Here is a 17462-nt window from a genome sequence, read left to right on the forward strand (position 1 = left end):
CAACATTTTTTGGTGGAAAAAATGTTTAAAATGAAAGTATTACAAGTTTTACTGATATGTATGTAATCACTTTAAATATTTTTTCAAAATTCTTTGGAAGATTTTTACTCATTTTTTGAAAATATTAACAAGAATTTCTTGCCAAATTTGGGGGATTTTTTTTTTAAATTAAGGGAAACTTTTAAGGAATTATTAGAATTTTCTTCCTGAAGGTTTTGCAAATTTTCAGAAATTTGGGAATTTTTTTTGCTGAATTTTTAGATTTTTTTCACGGAAACAATATTTTTTGGTGCCAATACATGAGGAAAACAGGAGGGTTAATAGTGCATGTGGCACCTGTTCACATCACTGTTAATTAAATTCATTTTCATTTACAACCCGGTGGACTTCAACAGCTCACATATGTTTCTGGAAGATTTCTGCTCAAAATTTAGAAAATATGGCACACTTTTGTGTTGGAGATGAAAGCTGCTCATATTCCTCATATTTAGGTGAAGTCTCCCCTGAAATCCACGCCTGTGTTCACTTCATGTTGGGTGTTTCCGCACAGAGAGTGGTGCTCGGTGTGGATTGTGTTGTTCCTGGGCTCGGCGGCCCGCCCCTCGCGGTGAAACACGTCCTGACGCTTTTCCACGTCGCAGCTCTGCCTCACAGGCGAACTGGCTGCGTGTGTATGCGTGTCTCCAGCTAGGCCAGAGAGTGATGGCGGCGCCCGTCCTGAGAGTGTCCACCCCTCGGTGGGAGAGAATAGCGAGGCTCCTCGTCTGCCTGCTGGGCATACTGCTGTCTCTATATGCTTTTCACGTCGAGAGGGAAAAGGCGCGGGACCCAAGTTATAAGGCTATGTGCGATGTCAGCAGCTCCATCAGCTGTTCAAAAGTGTTCAGCTCAAGGTAATTTGAATTCAGCAAAGAGCGCCGACAGTGGCGCTCAATGAAGCCGCTGCTATTGTGGCAGTCTGGGAAGGGCTGCGCGCTCTAAACTGTCAGCTCCGTAACGTCTGGCTGCTAAAGTTAACCGCAGACTACTACTGCTGGCAGCCGGCGAGATACTTGTTAGTTCCACAACCTGCCTCGATAAGTTAACTGTTAGCTTGTCAGGGAATAAGTACATCATTGGCTAACTAGCTCGATGAAGCTAACTTTGCTAATCGGTAGCTAACGAGCCTATTGGGTCAACACTAAAGCTAACTTACTTCTTAGCCTGCGTGCTACCAACAGTCTGTCTTAAGCGTTGTTTAATTATCAGTTGCTAATGTTAACTTATCCCACCGGCGGTACTCTGTGTTTGTGAGGCTAACACATCTGTAACACCAACTTTAGCACAGGAGTGGACGGTAGCTTGTGCTTTATTGTTGTCAATGTATGAATGCTGGGTTAAGCCGTTTGTCCCTTTAAACTAAACTACTATTGTTGTGGTTAGTTGACTTAGTGTTGATGAATTTGAGTGAAGGAAACTGTTTAACCTACCGGCTCGTGCTCACGTTAGCTGTCATGCATCTGTCATTAGCTGTCGTGCTAATGTCACCAGCGAGGTGTCAGCCCAAGGGGTTAAACCGTGGCTCCCTAAAGGGACAGTGCACAGAGCTGTCCAGAGGTCAGAGGAGAGGACTGGACACTATTCCTGCCCCTGTTACCCATCACACGTTGTTCCCAGTTAGATAAGGAGCCTAGATTCTACAGATAAAGCTTCTGCTAAACTGACTGTAATTTATTTCTAATGGGGAAAGTAGCTGGAGCTGGTTTACTCAAAAGGTACATCCATTCAAAATAAGATCCCACTACATTCTTAAGGTCACAGTTCTTCTATAAAAATAAATGAACCGTAGCTGCCATACCAGCTTCACAGTGGGCATGCAACTAACAATGAATCAAGCTAACCCCACCTTGAGAGTCTGACTGAATGAGAGTCTTTGCAGGCAATGAACAAACTCTCAGCTCTGCTGGAATGCAGCCTGACGTCTGACTTATTTGTTTGATGACTGAGTGAATTCCCTGTCTGACAGTCTCGCCATTCTCATGTGAAGGGAGCTCCAAACAATCAGTTGCAAGTACATTATTTATTTTATATTTCCACCCAATAAATGAAAAATAGTTGCAGTTTGCCATTATGTTTCACAGAATGGGCTGGCGGTGAGTGAGACTAGCTTTAAACAAACTTGTTTTCCTGCATTCTTGTCTCTCATGTCATCAGCGGATATCGATAAAGTGAATACCTTAAATTTGGTGATTCAACGTAATGTTGATTTGCCTTTTTTGTCAATACTTCCTAAAATGCAGTTAAAGGTAAAGTACTAGTTAGAATGCTTGCCATAGTTGAAGCATGACGTGTTGTAATGTTGAAAAATGCACTCAGACAAGGTGAATAAGCTCTAATACCACAGTGGAGGAAATGAGATGACTAAAACATAGTGCATGCTAAGAGTTATGTGCTATTCTAAATAGAATTTTTTCAATGGTTACATACTTCCAATCATGTATTGTCCCCTAATTTAACAGCATATTCTGGATAATTAGTCTGAGGAACAGTGAACCATGTTATTGTAAGAAATGAGCAGATGTAGAACAAAGGTCTGAGGTATTGGAGCAGAATTATATCTCCTTGCTGCTGCTGCTGTAGAGCTTTAAAGTGGACATAAGAGTACAGAAGAAAATAACTGGTGTATTATAAATAGTGATGCATTATATGTGTATAGAAGTAGATAAACTGTTGTACAAATACATCACTCTGAATTGAGGCTTTTTGAATTTGTCTACAGACCTTCAAGGCTGGAAATCTGCAGCTTACTGATTAATTAATCTGCTCTTGAAATCGTTCGAAAGGAATGCATGAGCAAACCAGTTTGCACATTCAACTTGTTATATTGTGCAGGAAATGTAACACAGACGTACACACGTGGACAAAATTGTTGGTACCCCTCAGTTAAAGAAGGAAAAACCCACAATTCTCACTGAAATCACTTGAAACTCACAAAAGTAACAATAAATAAAAATTTATTGAAAATTAAATAATCAAAAACAGCCATTACTTTTGAATTGTTGATTAACATAATTATTTAAAAAAAACAAACTAATGAAACAGGCCTGGACAAAAATGATGGTACCTCTATAAAAGATTGAAAACTATTTGACCAGAGTGACATGATTAACTCAGGTGTGTCATTTAATTGACATCACAGGTGTTTCCAAACTCATAATCAGTCAGTCTGCCTATTTAAAGGGAGACAAGTAGTCACCCTGCTGTTTGGTGAAAAGGTGTGTACCACACTGAACATGGACAACAGAAAGCGAAGGAGAGAATTGTCCCAGGACATCCGAAAAAAAAATTATAGACAAACATCTTAAAGGTAAAGGCTATAAGACCATCTCTAAACAGCTTGAAGTTCCTGTGACAACAGTGGCTCATATTATTCAGAAGTTCAAGACCCACGGGACAGTAGCCAACCTCCCTGGACGTGGCCGCAAGAGGAAAATTGATGACAAATTGAAGAGACGGATCGTTGGAATTGTATCCAAAGAGCCCAGAGCAACCTCCAAAGAAATTAAAGGTGAACTCCAAGGCCAAGGTACATCAGTGTCAGATGGCACCATTCGTCGTTGTTTGAGCCAAAGTGGACTTCATGGGAGACGACCAAGGAGGACACCACTGCTGAAAAAAACTCATAAAAAAGCCAGACTGGAATTTGCAAAAATGTATGTTGACAAGCCACAAAGCTTCTGGGAGAATGTCCTTTGGACAGATGAGACCAAACTGGAGCTTTTTGGTAAGGCACATCAACTCTATGTTCATAGACTCAAAAACCAAGCATACGAAGAAAAGAACACTGTCCCTACGGTGAAACATGGAGGAGGCTCAGTAATGTTTTGGGGCTGCTTTGCTGCATCTGGCACAGGGTGTCTTGAAAGTGTGCAAGGTAGGATGAAATCTGAAGACTATCAAGGCATTCTGGAGAGAAATGTGCTGCCTAGTGTCAGAAAGCTTGGTCTCAGTCGCAGGTCATGGGTCTTCCAACAGGACAACGATCCAAAACACACAGCCAAAAACACCCAAGAATGGCTGAGAGAAAAGCGTTGGACTATTCTAAAGTGGCCTTCTATGAGCCCAGATCTGAATCCCATTGAACATATGTGGAAGGAGCTGAAACATGCCATTTGGAGAAGACACCCATCAAACCTGAGACAACTGGAGCTGTTTGCTCATGAGGAGTGGGCCAAAATACCTGTTGACAGCTGCAGAACGCTCATTGACAAATACAGAAATCGTTTAATTGCAGTGATTGCCTCAAAAGGTTGTGCAACAAAATATTAAGTTATGGGTACCATCATTTTTGTCCAGCCCTATTTCATTAGTTTGTTTTTTTAAATAATTATGTTAATCAACAATTCAAAAGTGATGGCTGATTTTGATTATTTAATTTTCAATAAATTTTTATTTATTGTTACTTTTGTGAGTTTCAAGTGATTTCAGTGAGAATTGTGGGTTTTTCCTTCTTTAACTGAGGGGTACCAACAATTTTGTCCACGTGTGTATGTAGCGTTGTATAACAGGACTACTGTGTTCACACTACATGATACATTATAATATGTTTACTGTTTACCTCAATGAGTGAAGCTGAAATATTTTCTTTTGCTGGTACAAAAAGAAATGTTGAAATTTGCCTGGAATCTGCTTTGAAGACAAACTTCTTTACAGCAGAGCTAAAACTTCTTTTTTCCTGAGGCACACACAGACATGAGACCGAATTCTTCCCCGAGGTTGGAGATAATGGTGGTGAATGGTATTAAGCTGTGGACACAACTACTAACTGTGCCACAGAAACTCCAATTCAATCCCACCATGATTGCGGTGCTCAAGTGACTGAGGACAGTTCGTTGTAAACTACTTTTATAATCAATTGTTTGACATTTTTAAAGTAAAATTGCCATACTTGGTCTGCATTGTCTTCTTCAGATTGTGGTCAGGAGAAGAGAAGACACTGAGGACTGGAAGATTGCGATGTACAGTTTTTACTGTTTTATGACATTTTGTGGACGAAGCATTTATCAGTTCATTGTACAATGAAGTTAATTTGATATTCTTATATTAAAATGACATAAAAACTGAAAACTAACAAGTAGGGCTGGCCTGAATAGTGGTTTCTGGCCTCCGAATATTCGGGCCCTATTAAAGACGAATATCCGGATATTCGTTCCGCCCCGGATCACATCGACATATGTGCATATGTTTATGTGATCACGGGACGAGATGAGCCGATGTGGGCCGAAAGTGGAGGGAAGACAGTAACTCTTTCCGCCAGGTGACGTCCGGGGGTGGGGGGCAAATATTCGGATACCAAAATTAATGTCCGGATAGTGCCGTAGCAAACGAATATTCGGATATTCGGGATATTCGGGTCCAGCCCTACTAACAAGCCATAAAACCAACAAACACAAAACATGTAGTTTAAGAAAAATAGTTAAAAACTAAATCTGTGTTTGCTTTTAGCAGCCACAACGGTGAAGTGCAAGGTTTTACAGTGCAAACAGTTCAGTTCAGTGGTTAGGGGCTGGACGATGAGTGTGATGGAGGTCACAGCTCTGCGAAGAAGCTGTTCCTCAGTCTGTTAGTCTGAGTCTGAATGGCCCTGAGTCTCCGTCCTGAAGGCAGGGGGACAAACAGTTTATGACCTGGGTGGGTGGGGTCAGTGGCAATGCTGCTGGCCCTCTTCTGAAGGCGACCAGAATATACAGTGTCCAGGACTTACAGAGGATTTCCCACAATCCTTTGCGCTGTTTTTACCACCCAGGTCAAGTCCTTCCTATCTTGTGCGGTGCAGCTGGTGTGCCACACAGAGACAGAGAATGCTTACAATGGTGCTTCTGTAAAAGTTAACTAGTAGCTGAGAGGAGAGTCCAGCCTGCCTGAGCTTCCTCAGAAGAAGAGCCTTTGCTGAACCTTCCTCACCAGCTGGGAGGAGTTCATGGCCCAGGTGAGGTCGCTCCAAGAATGAATAGTGGAGCGTGTGGTGTCCTTCAGGTGCTCCGGTCGTCCATGATGACCTGTGTTTAGGAGCAGATTGTTGCCTGAACACCAGTGGACCAGGTGATGGATCTCCTCTCTGTAGTGAGTCTCATCATCATCATCATTGACCGACGTGAACCCATCACAGTGGTGTCATCGTTGAACTTCACAATGGTGATGGAAGTGTGGATGGGGGTGCAGTCATGTGTGAGGAGAGTGAAAAGAACTTGTGAGGGAGCTGGGAAGCATCCCCTCACTACAGTGGAAAAGGAACACACGTGTATTGACAGTAAAGATTGACAACACAGACTGATACAGGAAGTATATTTGTTATTTGGTGTTGGTCCACTTCAGGGTGTGTTTTCTTGGAGTGCACACATGAGGGTGTGACTACAGGCCTCCAGTAGTTACTAGTCATCTGGTTGGGCAGAGTGAAGGATCAGAGGAGAGGAAGGGTATCTGGATTTTTGCAAAATTTCGTCTCTGTTTTGTGTTTCTTCAGTTTATTGTGTGGTTTCTCAAATCTTTATCAGGCTGTAGTCAGCTGCATTGTGTATATTTAGTATTTAATTATGTGTTTTAAATGAGAGTGTGGGCAGGTCACAGTATTTTTTTTAAAGGCCAGGTGAGAGATTAGTGTGTGATGTAAGGAGGAGGGGTCAGGTTGAGGCTCTCTCTGCTACAATCCACTGACCCTTGGTGACTCCTTTGTCCTGCTGGTTTGATGAGATGTGTTTTTTTTTGTATGAGGACATAACTAAAATCTAAAACTCTAGAACAAAAATCTCAATGCTGGCCTGCTGCCCTTTATTGTTTCATCATGCTTTGCCCTTTGATGGCGTTGGGTTCATTTGGTTTGTAGAGGCTTATCAACCTTGAGCTGTCCAGACCCCGATTCTTGCCACTTGGTGCTTCTTTGTGGGAAAATCACAAATTTATGAACACAGTGAGGTGGACAGTCAGGAGTTGTGAAGTTTGAGTACCAGTTTATGATGGATTATTGTGCTGAAGGCAGAGCTGAAATCAACAGAAAGCATCCTGGTGTATGTGTTCGGATGCTCCAGGTGAGACAGGGCTCTGTGCTGTAGAGACTGCATCATCTGTGGATCGTTTCCCACCGTAGGCAAACTGGATGTTGTCCAGGTCAGAGGAATACTGTCCATGATGTGCCTCAGGATGAGCCTTTCAAAACATTTCATAATGACAGGCGTCAGAAAGAGACATTTAAAGATGTTCAATCCATTATTCACGTAGAAGAGAAGTGAAACCAGAAAATATTAAAATTTAAGAAGTTGTCAGCAGAGATTATTTTTTATTAATTGAAAAATTGCTGGAACCAATTTATTGCAAATCAGAATTGATGGGGATGCAGTTCGAATGAAAAATAATTCTAAGTCACAATCTAAGTGTCACTGTTACTATCAAATACCACTGTACTTACTGAAAAACATCACACATGCTGTAGAAGTTTTCCCTGCACTTGTCTGTAAATACCACTATTCTTTTGCATTTGTGGTTCGATGCTGGCTGCATTTCATTGGTTGTGTACTTGCACAATGACAGCAAAGTCAGATCTAAGCAAGATGTAATCTTTAGTTCACTGAACACTGAAATCTTATTGTGCGAGTTGCATTTTTTTCGATACTGAAACAGAGTTTTGCTAAAAAAGAAACTCTCATACGCCTGGTGAGTCACCTTCTTGAAAGCAAACCCAAGAAATAATCTCCAGGAAATAGTTCCAGTTATATGACCGGAGCCTGATTGTTGTATTCTGTCTTTCTAATCTTATCTGCATCCTTTTGTGTGACTCATAAAGTTCTGATATTACTCACCTTTGTATAAAGTTGTAACTATCTTCTTTGATGCTATTTTTATGGTTTTAGGTGGGGTCGAGGATTTGGACTCTTGGGCTCAATCTTTGGAAATGACAGTGCACTGAACCAACCCAACAGTGTCTATGGGATCGTCTTTTATGCCTTTCAGCTCCTACTAGGTAAGGTGGCATTTTTTTTTATAGCGTAATCTGTTAGCATTGCAAATTGAGGTCACACATTTTCCTAGCCTGTGCATGAGCAACAAGTGCTGACTCACTCTTTGACTTGTGGTGTCACAGCTATATTTGACTGACTCACATGACACTGATGTTATGTTAAGAGATGCACTTAAAGGGAAAGCTCATATTTGTCGGACAGTCATAAAAAATTTATTTCAATGCAGAGCTAGAATATTAACCTAATAAGAATGCAAATACTTACTATTCTACAGATAGTGGCTTCATTCTTTTAGGGTTAACTCCTATTTGTGTTTTTCGCTGGCTAATATTGACTTTTCAGTGTGATCATGAATATTTCCCCTCATGTGCGACTTGTTTTAACTTGAACAACTTTTTTCCTACCTTTGTTACGTGAACGTTCTCCTCCCCTCAGTATGGGGACGGTGCTGCTGGCTCAGTCATGCTGGTTTGACATGTTTGCCTGCCGAGTGGCCTGTACACTTGCTTGGCCACCTGGCGCTGGCACAGAACAAGAGGTCTTTATAGGCTCAGCATTTACCACTCATTTGACCAACACAATAGCATCCCAGTTAACTCAAACTGCTACAGCGGGTCAAGATTTCCATACTAAAGGCCAGGCCAGTTGGTCTCAGAACCTTGATTATCCTCACGGCGGCAAACATTCGTTTGCAGGCACGACTCCAAAATGTGCATAAGCAGGGCTTTAGTCTCTGATCTATGCCAGTGTACAGCTTGGAACTGTTGTTGCAAAACATGAAATTAATGCTATGGTAGGGACACATTCTGTGGAACTTAAAAGATCTGTAATCACTTTTATTAGCGTTTTTCTCAACTGTAAATAAGCATTATGAAAAGAATTGTTATGCACTGCAATGTACAGCGCCCTCCATAATTATTGGCACTCCTGGTTAAGATGTGTTCATCAAACATCAAATCTTTTTTTTTTCTAAACAATATAGGACCACAATGGAAAAAAGAGGAAAATCCAACCTTTAATTCAAGTGCATTTATTCAGTGGGGAAAAAATCACACATTAAGAAATAATTCTTTTACATCAAATCAATTATTAGCACCCCTGATGTTAATACTTTGTACAACCCCCTTTTGCCAACAAAACAGCACTTAATCTTCTCCTATAATACATTTTTCTACAATTTTCCATGTGAGAGCATGCTTCTGCAATAAAACTTGAATTTATTTTAAGGCTTTCAACACATCTTAACCAGGGGTGTCAATAATTATGGAGGGCGCTGTAGATATATGTCAAGATACTGTTAGTTTTTTGGAAAATTAGTGGTGAGCCTGTTAAAAGAAAAAAAATACAATGACTGTTTTTTATTCTTCCAGAAAATAATCAGAAATTTCTTTCAAATATACTAATGGTATAATCAAGTGAACATTAACATCCATCTGCATCTGACAGTGAAACTTCACATTTCCACTTTATTCGTGCCTTCAGAGTCGCCTGTTCATGTGATTCAAGCATGTTCAGACGTTAGGCCTTGATGGTGTTCATCACCGTTACAGATTATTATTGATCAAGGAGACCAATGACTGATATTTGGAATTCATATTCATTAGAGTAAAAATGTAGATTTGGCGTCAGCACTTTGAAAAACACAAACTTCACCACAAAACTTCTTTTAAATTCCTTTATGTTATATGTTTAGTTATAAGGCGTTTTGTTTTCTTTCCGTGTTGATCGGTGACACGCCACGAGGAATAGCCTGTCAGATAGTGCTGGTCGAGGCCACACAGTGACTACAGACAGAGACGGGCAGTTAGGCAACAGGCATTTATTTTATCAGGAGTTCTTTAAAAAAAACAATACAGATAATTGGAAAAATGTAGCTGTTAATCAGCCAGGCCAATAATCTGTCCACTTCTTGGAGATATAGATATAGTACGTCGCTAGTTGGAGATAATTTATGAAATCATCATTTATCTGGTGAATAATGGCAAGAAACAATTTTGGTAGCAACAACAGAAACCTCCTTTGTTGTTTGGGAGTGATTACTACAAACCAAAGCTGCCACACCTCATTTTTGTCAGCTGATAAATTATCAGCAACAAGTGTCAGTTTGAATTATTACAGTAGAAAATAATTAGCTTGTTAAATCTGAATATACCGACTGGTTTCTTTACTCCTCTGTGACAGTTAAGTGAATATCTTCAGGTTGTGGATGAGTAAAGAATAACGTCACCATTTTCTGAACAATTAATTGTCAGACTGAGAAGATAGTCGACAGCGAAAATATTCTTTAGCTGCTGCCTCGTTATAAACCTGATGAAAAACAAACCAACCAGTGAAGAGACTGAGCCTTATAAGTATGACTGAGCCTCATGTGACAGAGTAGTATGACGGTCCGCTCAGTGCTTCAGCTGAAAGTCATCACAAGGATGCTGATAATAAAAATAGAGAAGATTGGGAGGCTGAAAACGGAGCACTCATCGGCTTGCTTGTGTGTTGCAAAATTGTGTCTTCTTCTTCTTTTTTCTTTCATTATTTTACTTGCCTAAGCCTTAGTTTGTGTTTCTTGCCGTAGGAATGACTGTCAGTGCAATGGCCGCCCTAATTCTCATGACGACATCCATCTTGTCGGTGGTGGGTTCGCTCTACCTGGGCTACATCCTCTACTTTGTCCTGAAGGACTTCTGCATCATCTGTGTCACCACATATGCGCTGAACTTCATTCTCTTTATTCTCAACTACAAGCGACTGGTTTACTTGAACGAGGCCTGGAAGCAGCAGCTCCAGGCCAAGCAGGACTAAGCTGCCGAGAGCGGCGAGAAAAATGCGACAAACGGGGAAAAAAAAGAGAAATGTGACCTCTGAACATTTGACTTGCCACCAGGAGACCTTGCTTCCAAACAATGTTTATTCTGCTGTGTGTTTAAAAAAAAAAAAAATGAAGAAATTTAACTTAAATGTTGGGCCTGACATCTCAATGTTGATTGCAAACACGGAAGGATTTGTAAGTAAAAGGTGATTTTTATTTTATTTTTTTTTCTTTTTGATTTCTTTGTGTGTTTTTTTTTTAACATTCTACTCACTTAAGGAAGGGAGTTGGGTGTGTGTGAGGGAAACGCAACAACCCAAGCAAGCAGAGACGGAAGGCCACAAAACACAACGATGGAGGACAACTCTCATTTGAACAAAAAGGATCGCAGAACGGAGGAAAACGCAGGACATTGGAAGAGGTTCACGGGCAATGGTTAGAGAGCTCCTATCACTGCACAGCGCATCTGCACTAAAACACGGAGCCGAATAAAGGGTCCCAAAATTAGAAGAAAGAAACACTCATTAGGTTATCTCACGGTTCTCGGATAAGGTTTTATAGCAGGGGTGAGAAGGGGGCAACAAAACGATTAACATTTCTACAGGATAGTTTTTTTTTTCTCCATGTTTACACTTTGTAGTATGTTTCTTTTTAAAGAGGACCACTAAAAAACACAGACGGGACAGTGTGAGATATTGTGTGTAGATCAGTCAGATTGTTTGTTTTTGCAATTCTGTAAATAGCTGCTGAGCAATATTCCAGGCTAGATTGTGATTTTTAGTGTTGACACCAACCTTTAAGGAAAAATTTCAAAACAACCGACAAGAAAACGGGCGTAAATCTGGAACAAAAAATGATGGAGGTCACAGCTTAGGTGGATGCTCTCGGGACTTCTGGAGTCCTGTAATTCTGGTCAGGCATGCAGTTCAGACGTGTGTGGATTTCTTTCTTCTAAGTGGTTATTGTTTCATCCGAAGCCACAGACACAAGTCCTTCAAAGAGAACTGCGGGTTCTTTTCACCAAGTTCACATAAAGTCACCCTCACGCTTTTATTTTTTTTGTTATTGTGTGAAAAGCATTCCTGACCACCACACGAGTGGGATCCATAAAGACTTATGTGCCTAAAGGAGTGTTAAGGTGAATTATCTTTTTTTTTTTTTCTTTTTTGGGGTGTGGGTGGGTAATGTCATGTTAACACCACTTTTTTTTTTTCTCATTGTTTTATTGTCACAGGTCCAAGGCTTTATTTTATGATCATAATTTTGTAAATTAAATTACCAGTGAAGTGTTTCTCCCTCCCTAATAGTCTCATGAGGTAGCAAAAGGCTGCTACACTGTGATTGTCTGCTCAAGGGTAGAGCGGCCTGGTGGCAGAAGCGTCTCTTATCTTGCTGTTTCGGTTCGTGTTCATCTGGCTTTTGTATACGTTCGATGTCAACTGAACAGTAACGGTGATCTTGCCAAGCTGAGTTACAGTTCATTTGCAGGTTGCGAACAAAACGTGAAACATGCAAAATGCTTTGTCAAACGACAAATGGAACAAGGCTTAAGATTCTGTAAGAAAACTAAACGGTGTGTGAAGCCATATGTGGAGTCTGGGTGGGGTTTTTGCTCCAACAGGTTGCTATTTACACTGAGTGGCTGATCTAACATAGCGAGGTTTGACTGAGATAGATCACTGTTTGGATAAAAGGATCCGCAGCTTGTAAAGAAGTGACAGTAGGACTGTAGTCTCTTTTTCATCCATTAAAGTATCCTACTTGTCACACTCATGGTACACTATCTCCTGGCTTTAAGCGTAATGTTGGCCATCGGACAATCTTCCACACATTGTCAAAGATCTGTCACAGTATTAACTGTAATGAAGTGATTCATCCGTGGTGATAAACCAGCTTGTTAATAGTTTCTATCACTGCTAGTCTCCGTGTTCCTTTCGTAGATTTTCCTTCACGGCTGTTTCATTGGATGAGAAGTGTTCAAGTCGTGATGGTAGCCACTGTCAGGAAAGTGATTTCAGTAATGTGCTTCTGACTTTCACTTCTGAAATCACTGGTTTTTTAAAATCATTTCTGGTCTTTCACACTGTGACCCATTTGTTACATGTCATCCAGACACCAGTCAGCCACAACGTTACAACCACCAGCCTCATATTGTGTAGGTTTCCTCGTCCTGTCGAAGCACCTCTGAGTTCTAGAGTCATGGACATGGACCTGTACGGGTGTCTGTGGTATCTGGAACAGGGATGTTGGCAGCAGATCCTTTGGGTGCTGGGTGCTGGGTGCAGAGTGAGGCCTCTCTGGATCAAGCTTGTGGAGAATTTGAAGGCCAGGCCAACACTGGGCTCTTTGTCATGCTCCCTGAGCATTTTTTACGGTACGGCGGGGCTCTGTCCTCTGCTGTTGCCACGGTGTACTTGGTCTGCAACCATGTTTAGGTTTGTGGTATTTATCAAAATAACATCCACATGAATTTCAGAAGCCAAGGTTTCCAACAGAACATTGCATTTTAACAAGATGATCAATGTCAGTGGTTAGAATGCTGTGGCTGATCAGTGTGCAGGCTGTTTACGGTTGACCGTTTTCCAAATTATACCTTGTGTAATAGTGATGATCAGTGAATCCTTCACAGTAAAGATCTAAAATACTGCTCATTGTGTCAGTATTTACCCTTTGGGTTGAAGTAAATAATGTCAGCTACTAGTTAAATATAGACTGCAGTGTCACTCTAACATAACTTTAGAGTACTTCACCAATAAATCACAACTTGTGCCTGATTGTGTAAATTAAAGTCACATATCAGAATTTATTCATTTCCTAAGATGCAACTTGGCTTGATTGACAGATTTATACAGATTTGAGGGTGTTCGACTAATAATGGCAACTTGTGAGTGTATGTGCATTTCAAGTTTTTGTAACTTGATGTCTGTGCTGTAAACACAATAATAGGAGCCAATTGCTGCCTGGAACAGAAGAACTCATCCAGGGTGTTACCTTCTCGGGGAGACGATACCCAATAGTAAACGTGATCGATTCACGTACAGTAAAGGCAGTCGTACTTGACAGACACCCATGCATTTGCTCGTTATTACTGACAGTTTGTTCAGCAAAAATGTCTGTTAGGCTCAAGTCAGATGAAACCTCAATCAGCAAAACTGCAAATTAAAATAACGTTTTTTATTAAAACCTCTTTGGGGGCGGCCAAAAAGACCCTTGCATTTAAACACTGGTTTGCTTTGGAAAACTGTCAAAAACATCCAAGAACCTGTAGCGGTCTTCATCAAACTGTTTTCCTCAATAGAATCATTCACCTGCTTCCATTCCATCTCAGCAGGCCTTCTTTCACGACTCCCTCGTGTACAGTATTGTCTTGTCCGGCTTACATCAGGTTCTTTTTCATCTCAGCTCGTAATGAGATTACCAACCACACTGTTTTGTCTTTGTCCTTTTTCTGGAAAAGCCTGTGCACTGTTACTTATGACAAGTCTCCTATGGATTCTTGCCCAAGTCTTTTATTTTTCTTTAGAGAAGTCAAACTGATGTAACTTGCTATTTTTTGGCAACAAGTATGAGTCCTGTGAGTACTGACATAGAACTGACAAGCGTACCGTAGGTAGCCTATCATTATGCTCACGATTCCACTCATATGCAAATCTATTACACTAGTTGTGTGAAGTTACTTTAAATAAATGGGCAAGGAATTTGGATGTTAGGTCAAAAGTTTGACATCTTTGGCTGGTATAAGGATCACCGTGTTGTGTGAAGATCTAATGTCAAAAAAAGAAGGTGAAAATGATCAATACTACATCCTCATGAATATTCATTTAGGCCCTGAGGTATAACTGCCATGTTAGTTGCATCACCAATGCCAACAAAAGTGCCTTCTGTTTGATCACTAGGCCTTGAGCCAAAGACAAGCAACAGTAATAGCCTTGTAAAATGAAGAATGGTAACTGCAACAGGCACTTCTGCTTGCCTTCCTTAACATGTAATCTGATAAATTCGTAAAATAAAAAAACCCAAAGATTTGATGTCCAGTATCAGTGCAAAAATCCATTCAGAAATTCCCAAATAAAATGCCCTGTCAAATCAATGGCCGTTCCTTTTTTCCTTCCTGAACTCCACTATTGATCATCGTCTTTATTTTGTCTAGTTTGTTAGCTACACTCTGTGCAAATGATAAGATTGTAATGTTCTTTTTTCATCATTAATTATGTCCTTTAGCTGTATAGACTGTTAACATTCTGGGTTATTTTAGTAAAAAAAAAAAAAGAAAAAAGTTGAGGGGTTGGAGGGCTAGGAATCCATGTGTCAGCATAAAATGTTTATTAAATTTCTTTGTGGAGGAAAACTTACTGGGTTTGCTTCTATATTGCCAAATATGTTTTAAAATGCTGTATTTTCTTACATGGAAAAGTGTTACATGAATGGTAGGAGGGCGTAGAGGAAATAATCTGTTTAAATCCAGCTTACCTTAAGGGAAAACTGTGGAAAAGGTTGACATGAGAACATTTTTAATTGTGTCATTGTCATGTGGAAATGATCTACCATTAAAACATTCCCTCTGAAACCTTCTGTCACTTTAAGTTATTTTAAATTAAGTAGTATTAAACAGTAAAAAGGAGCTAGACTTAAAAAGGGATGAACTCTTATTTATTGATGTTATTATTACGTAATTTGTAATAAGTAATAAGCCGACTGTTTTTTTTTTTAAAACCTCAAAAGAAGTCGGACACTTTTACGTAAAATGTGAGCAGTATATGTTAGACAAGTTGAATAAGGATATTCTGTTCAAAGTTGTAGTCTTTCTAGCACTATCTCTGTCTCTGCTATTATTGCTCAGTCAGGAACAGTGTTAGGAAACAAGGAGGGAATTTGATTGATTGTGACTTTAACTCAGACTGGTGAAGCCTCATCTTAGCTACACATTAACTTTGGACTATGTTTTTCCACAGTTGAGGGTTGCAGATTTTTCCCTCTTCATTTGTATTTGAGGTATGTTCGAGGTACTTCTCTTAAAAATTGAGTGTTCATTAAAGGACCTTTATGTTGTTGGAAGAAAAATTAACAACCAATCCTTTAAGGTTTAGGCTCAGTTTTAGATGTGGTTCTACTTTGATAAAATAACTATTTGTAAAGGGAGTAAACCCATATATAGTGTATATGTGACCATCAGCCTTGGTTTGTCCGTCTGTCTGTTAGCAACATTACTCAAAAACGGAATAACGAATTTGGATGAAATTTTCAGATGAGGTCAGACATGACATGAGGACCAAGTGGTTAGATTTCCGTATCATTGTGAGGTAGTGATATGGCGACCCTGTAACTATGACTACAAGTAAACACTATGTCAGCTGCCTGCTGACGATCACATGATTGTGATCCGACTACAAATCAACTGCTGCGGACTTATCCATTGGAAATGGTAAAAGGAACAATTGATTAAATTGTGGGGGAGTTTCAATTCCTGCCACCCACTACATATTTAGGTAACACAATTCGGTATCTGTCCATAACGTACACATGCATAACACACCTCTTCCCGTTCTATGTTGTCGTGATTTCTGATCATCAACAACTAATAAAACAAATGCAGCATTTCTAAAACGAAAAAAAATGCTGCATTTCTGACAGGGTCATATGGGGAATGAACAGCCTTTGTGGAGTACTGCTCTCTGAGTGCTTTTCTTCTTTAGTATTATACTTCCATAAAGTTGAGGTACTCACAAGAGACAAATTGAAAACAGTTGATAGTACAATATCCATAATGCAGCATGATCTTCATATGACATCATGCATAGACTGGGCTAACAGGTGGGCATAGCCACTGTGATGTCACCCTTTGATTGATGGATTATTGTTTTGAAGCCTAAACTTTGGAATTTGACTCACCAGACATAACAGGCGACGAGACCATAAATTTGAAAATTAACATCATGCTGGATTCAAGAACTCTTAAAACTAGTGATTTATTGTGGTAACAAATTGAGTGAGAAGTGGGGTCCTAGTGTCACTGACTACTATACAAGACGACTTCTTTATGTAATCAGAGTAGTCGCCCCCTGCTGGTCATTAGAAATTAACTTCATAAAGTTATGACAGTAAAATGAATTATTTTTTACAGTTAGAATGCTCAGGTTCTGGGAAAACTGAGGTGAATGTAAATGAAAAATTCTAAGCAAGTCTTTTATCCCTATCAAGAAAGAACAATGTACAAATGTCTTGGCAATAATTTTCCTAAGTAGCTTATATCCAATCTGCCGGTGGATAAATTTTAAGTCTTAGATTGTAACTCTGTATGTTACATATGTGATGCTGGTTCTCTGGCTTCCTCCCACAGTGGAAAAACATGCTGAGGTTAACTGTTTCTAAATGGTCTGTAGGTGTGAATGTGAGTGATTGTCCGTCTCTACATTTAGCCCTGTGATTGGCCGGCGACCTGTCCAGGGGGAACCTAAATATACAGTATCTAGCCAACAGTCTTATGAACCATGTGTGTTAACCTTAAAGACAGTGTATCTACTGCAGATCAGACATGCCCAGCTGCCAATCCTGAAATTGAATAAGGGTATAACAGGTGCTGATATATTTTAATGATGCATGAAAGTGTTGAAGGAGCACTCAGCATAATGACACATCAACATCCAGTTATGAAACTCTGCTACTGTGTA

At 40.1% G+C, this 17462-nt stretch overlaps 1 protein-coding gene across 1 annotated transcript; it reads left to right on the top strand.

Annotated features, from left to right (window-relative positions):
* Window positions 1-628: 628 nt before the first annotated feature.
* vkorc1l1 (vitamin K epoxide reductase complex, subunit 1-like 1) lies at window positions 629-15361 on the top strand. Its single transcript, XM_022207091.2, has 3 exons — window positions 629-893; window positions 7884-7993; window positions 10561-15361. The coding sequence occupies exons 1-3, from the start codon at window positions 703-705 to the stop codon at window positions 10785-10787; spliced, it is 528 nt and encodes a 175-aa protein (XP_022062783.1). The 5' UTR covers window positions 629-702; the 3' UTR covers window positions 10788-15361.
* The last annotated feature ends 2101 nt before the right edge of the window (window positions 15362-17462 follow it).

The sequence above is a fragment of the Acanthochromis polyacanthus genome, chromosome 17 (assembly GCF_021347895.1).
Source record: "Acanthochromis polyacanthus isolate Apoly-LR-REF ecotype Palm Island chromosome 17, KAUST_Apoly_ChrSc, whole genome shotgun sequence".
Lineage (NCBI taxonomy): Eukaryota > Metazoa > Chordata > Actinopteri > Pomacentridae > Acanthochromis > Acanthochromis polyacanthus.

Excerpts from the sequence above, each read along its gene's own strand:
- vkorc1l1 (XM_022207091.2), top strand. The coding sequence starts at position 703 with ATGGCGGCGCCCGTCCTGAGAGTGTCCACCCCTCGGTGGGAGAGAATA. Across the intron at positions 894-7,883 it reads TCAAAAGTGTTCAGCTCAAG|GTGGGGTCGAGGATTTGGAC; the intron begins GTAATTTGAATT and ends TTATGGTTTTAG. Across the intron at positions 7,994-10,560 it reads TGCCTTTCAGCTCCTACTAG|GAATGACTGTCAGTGCAATG; the intron begins GTAAGGTGGCAT and ends TTCTTGCCGTAG.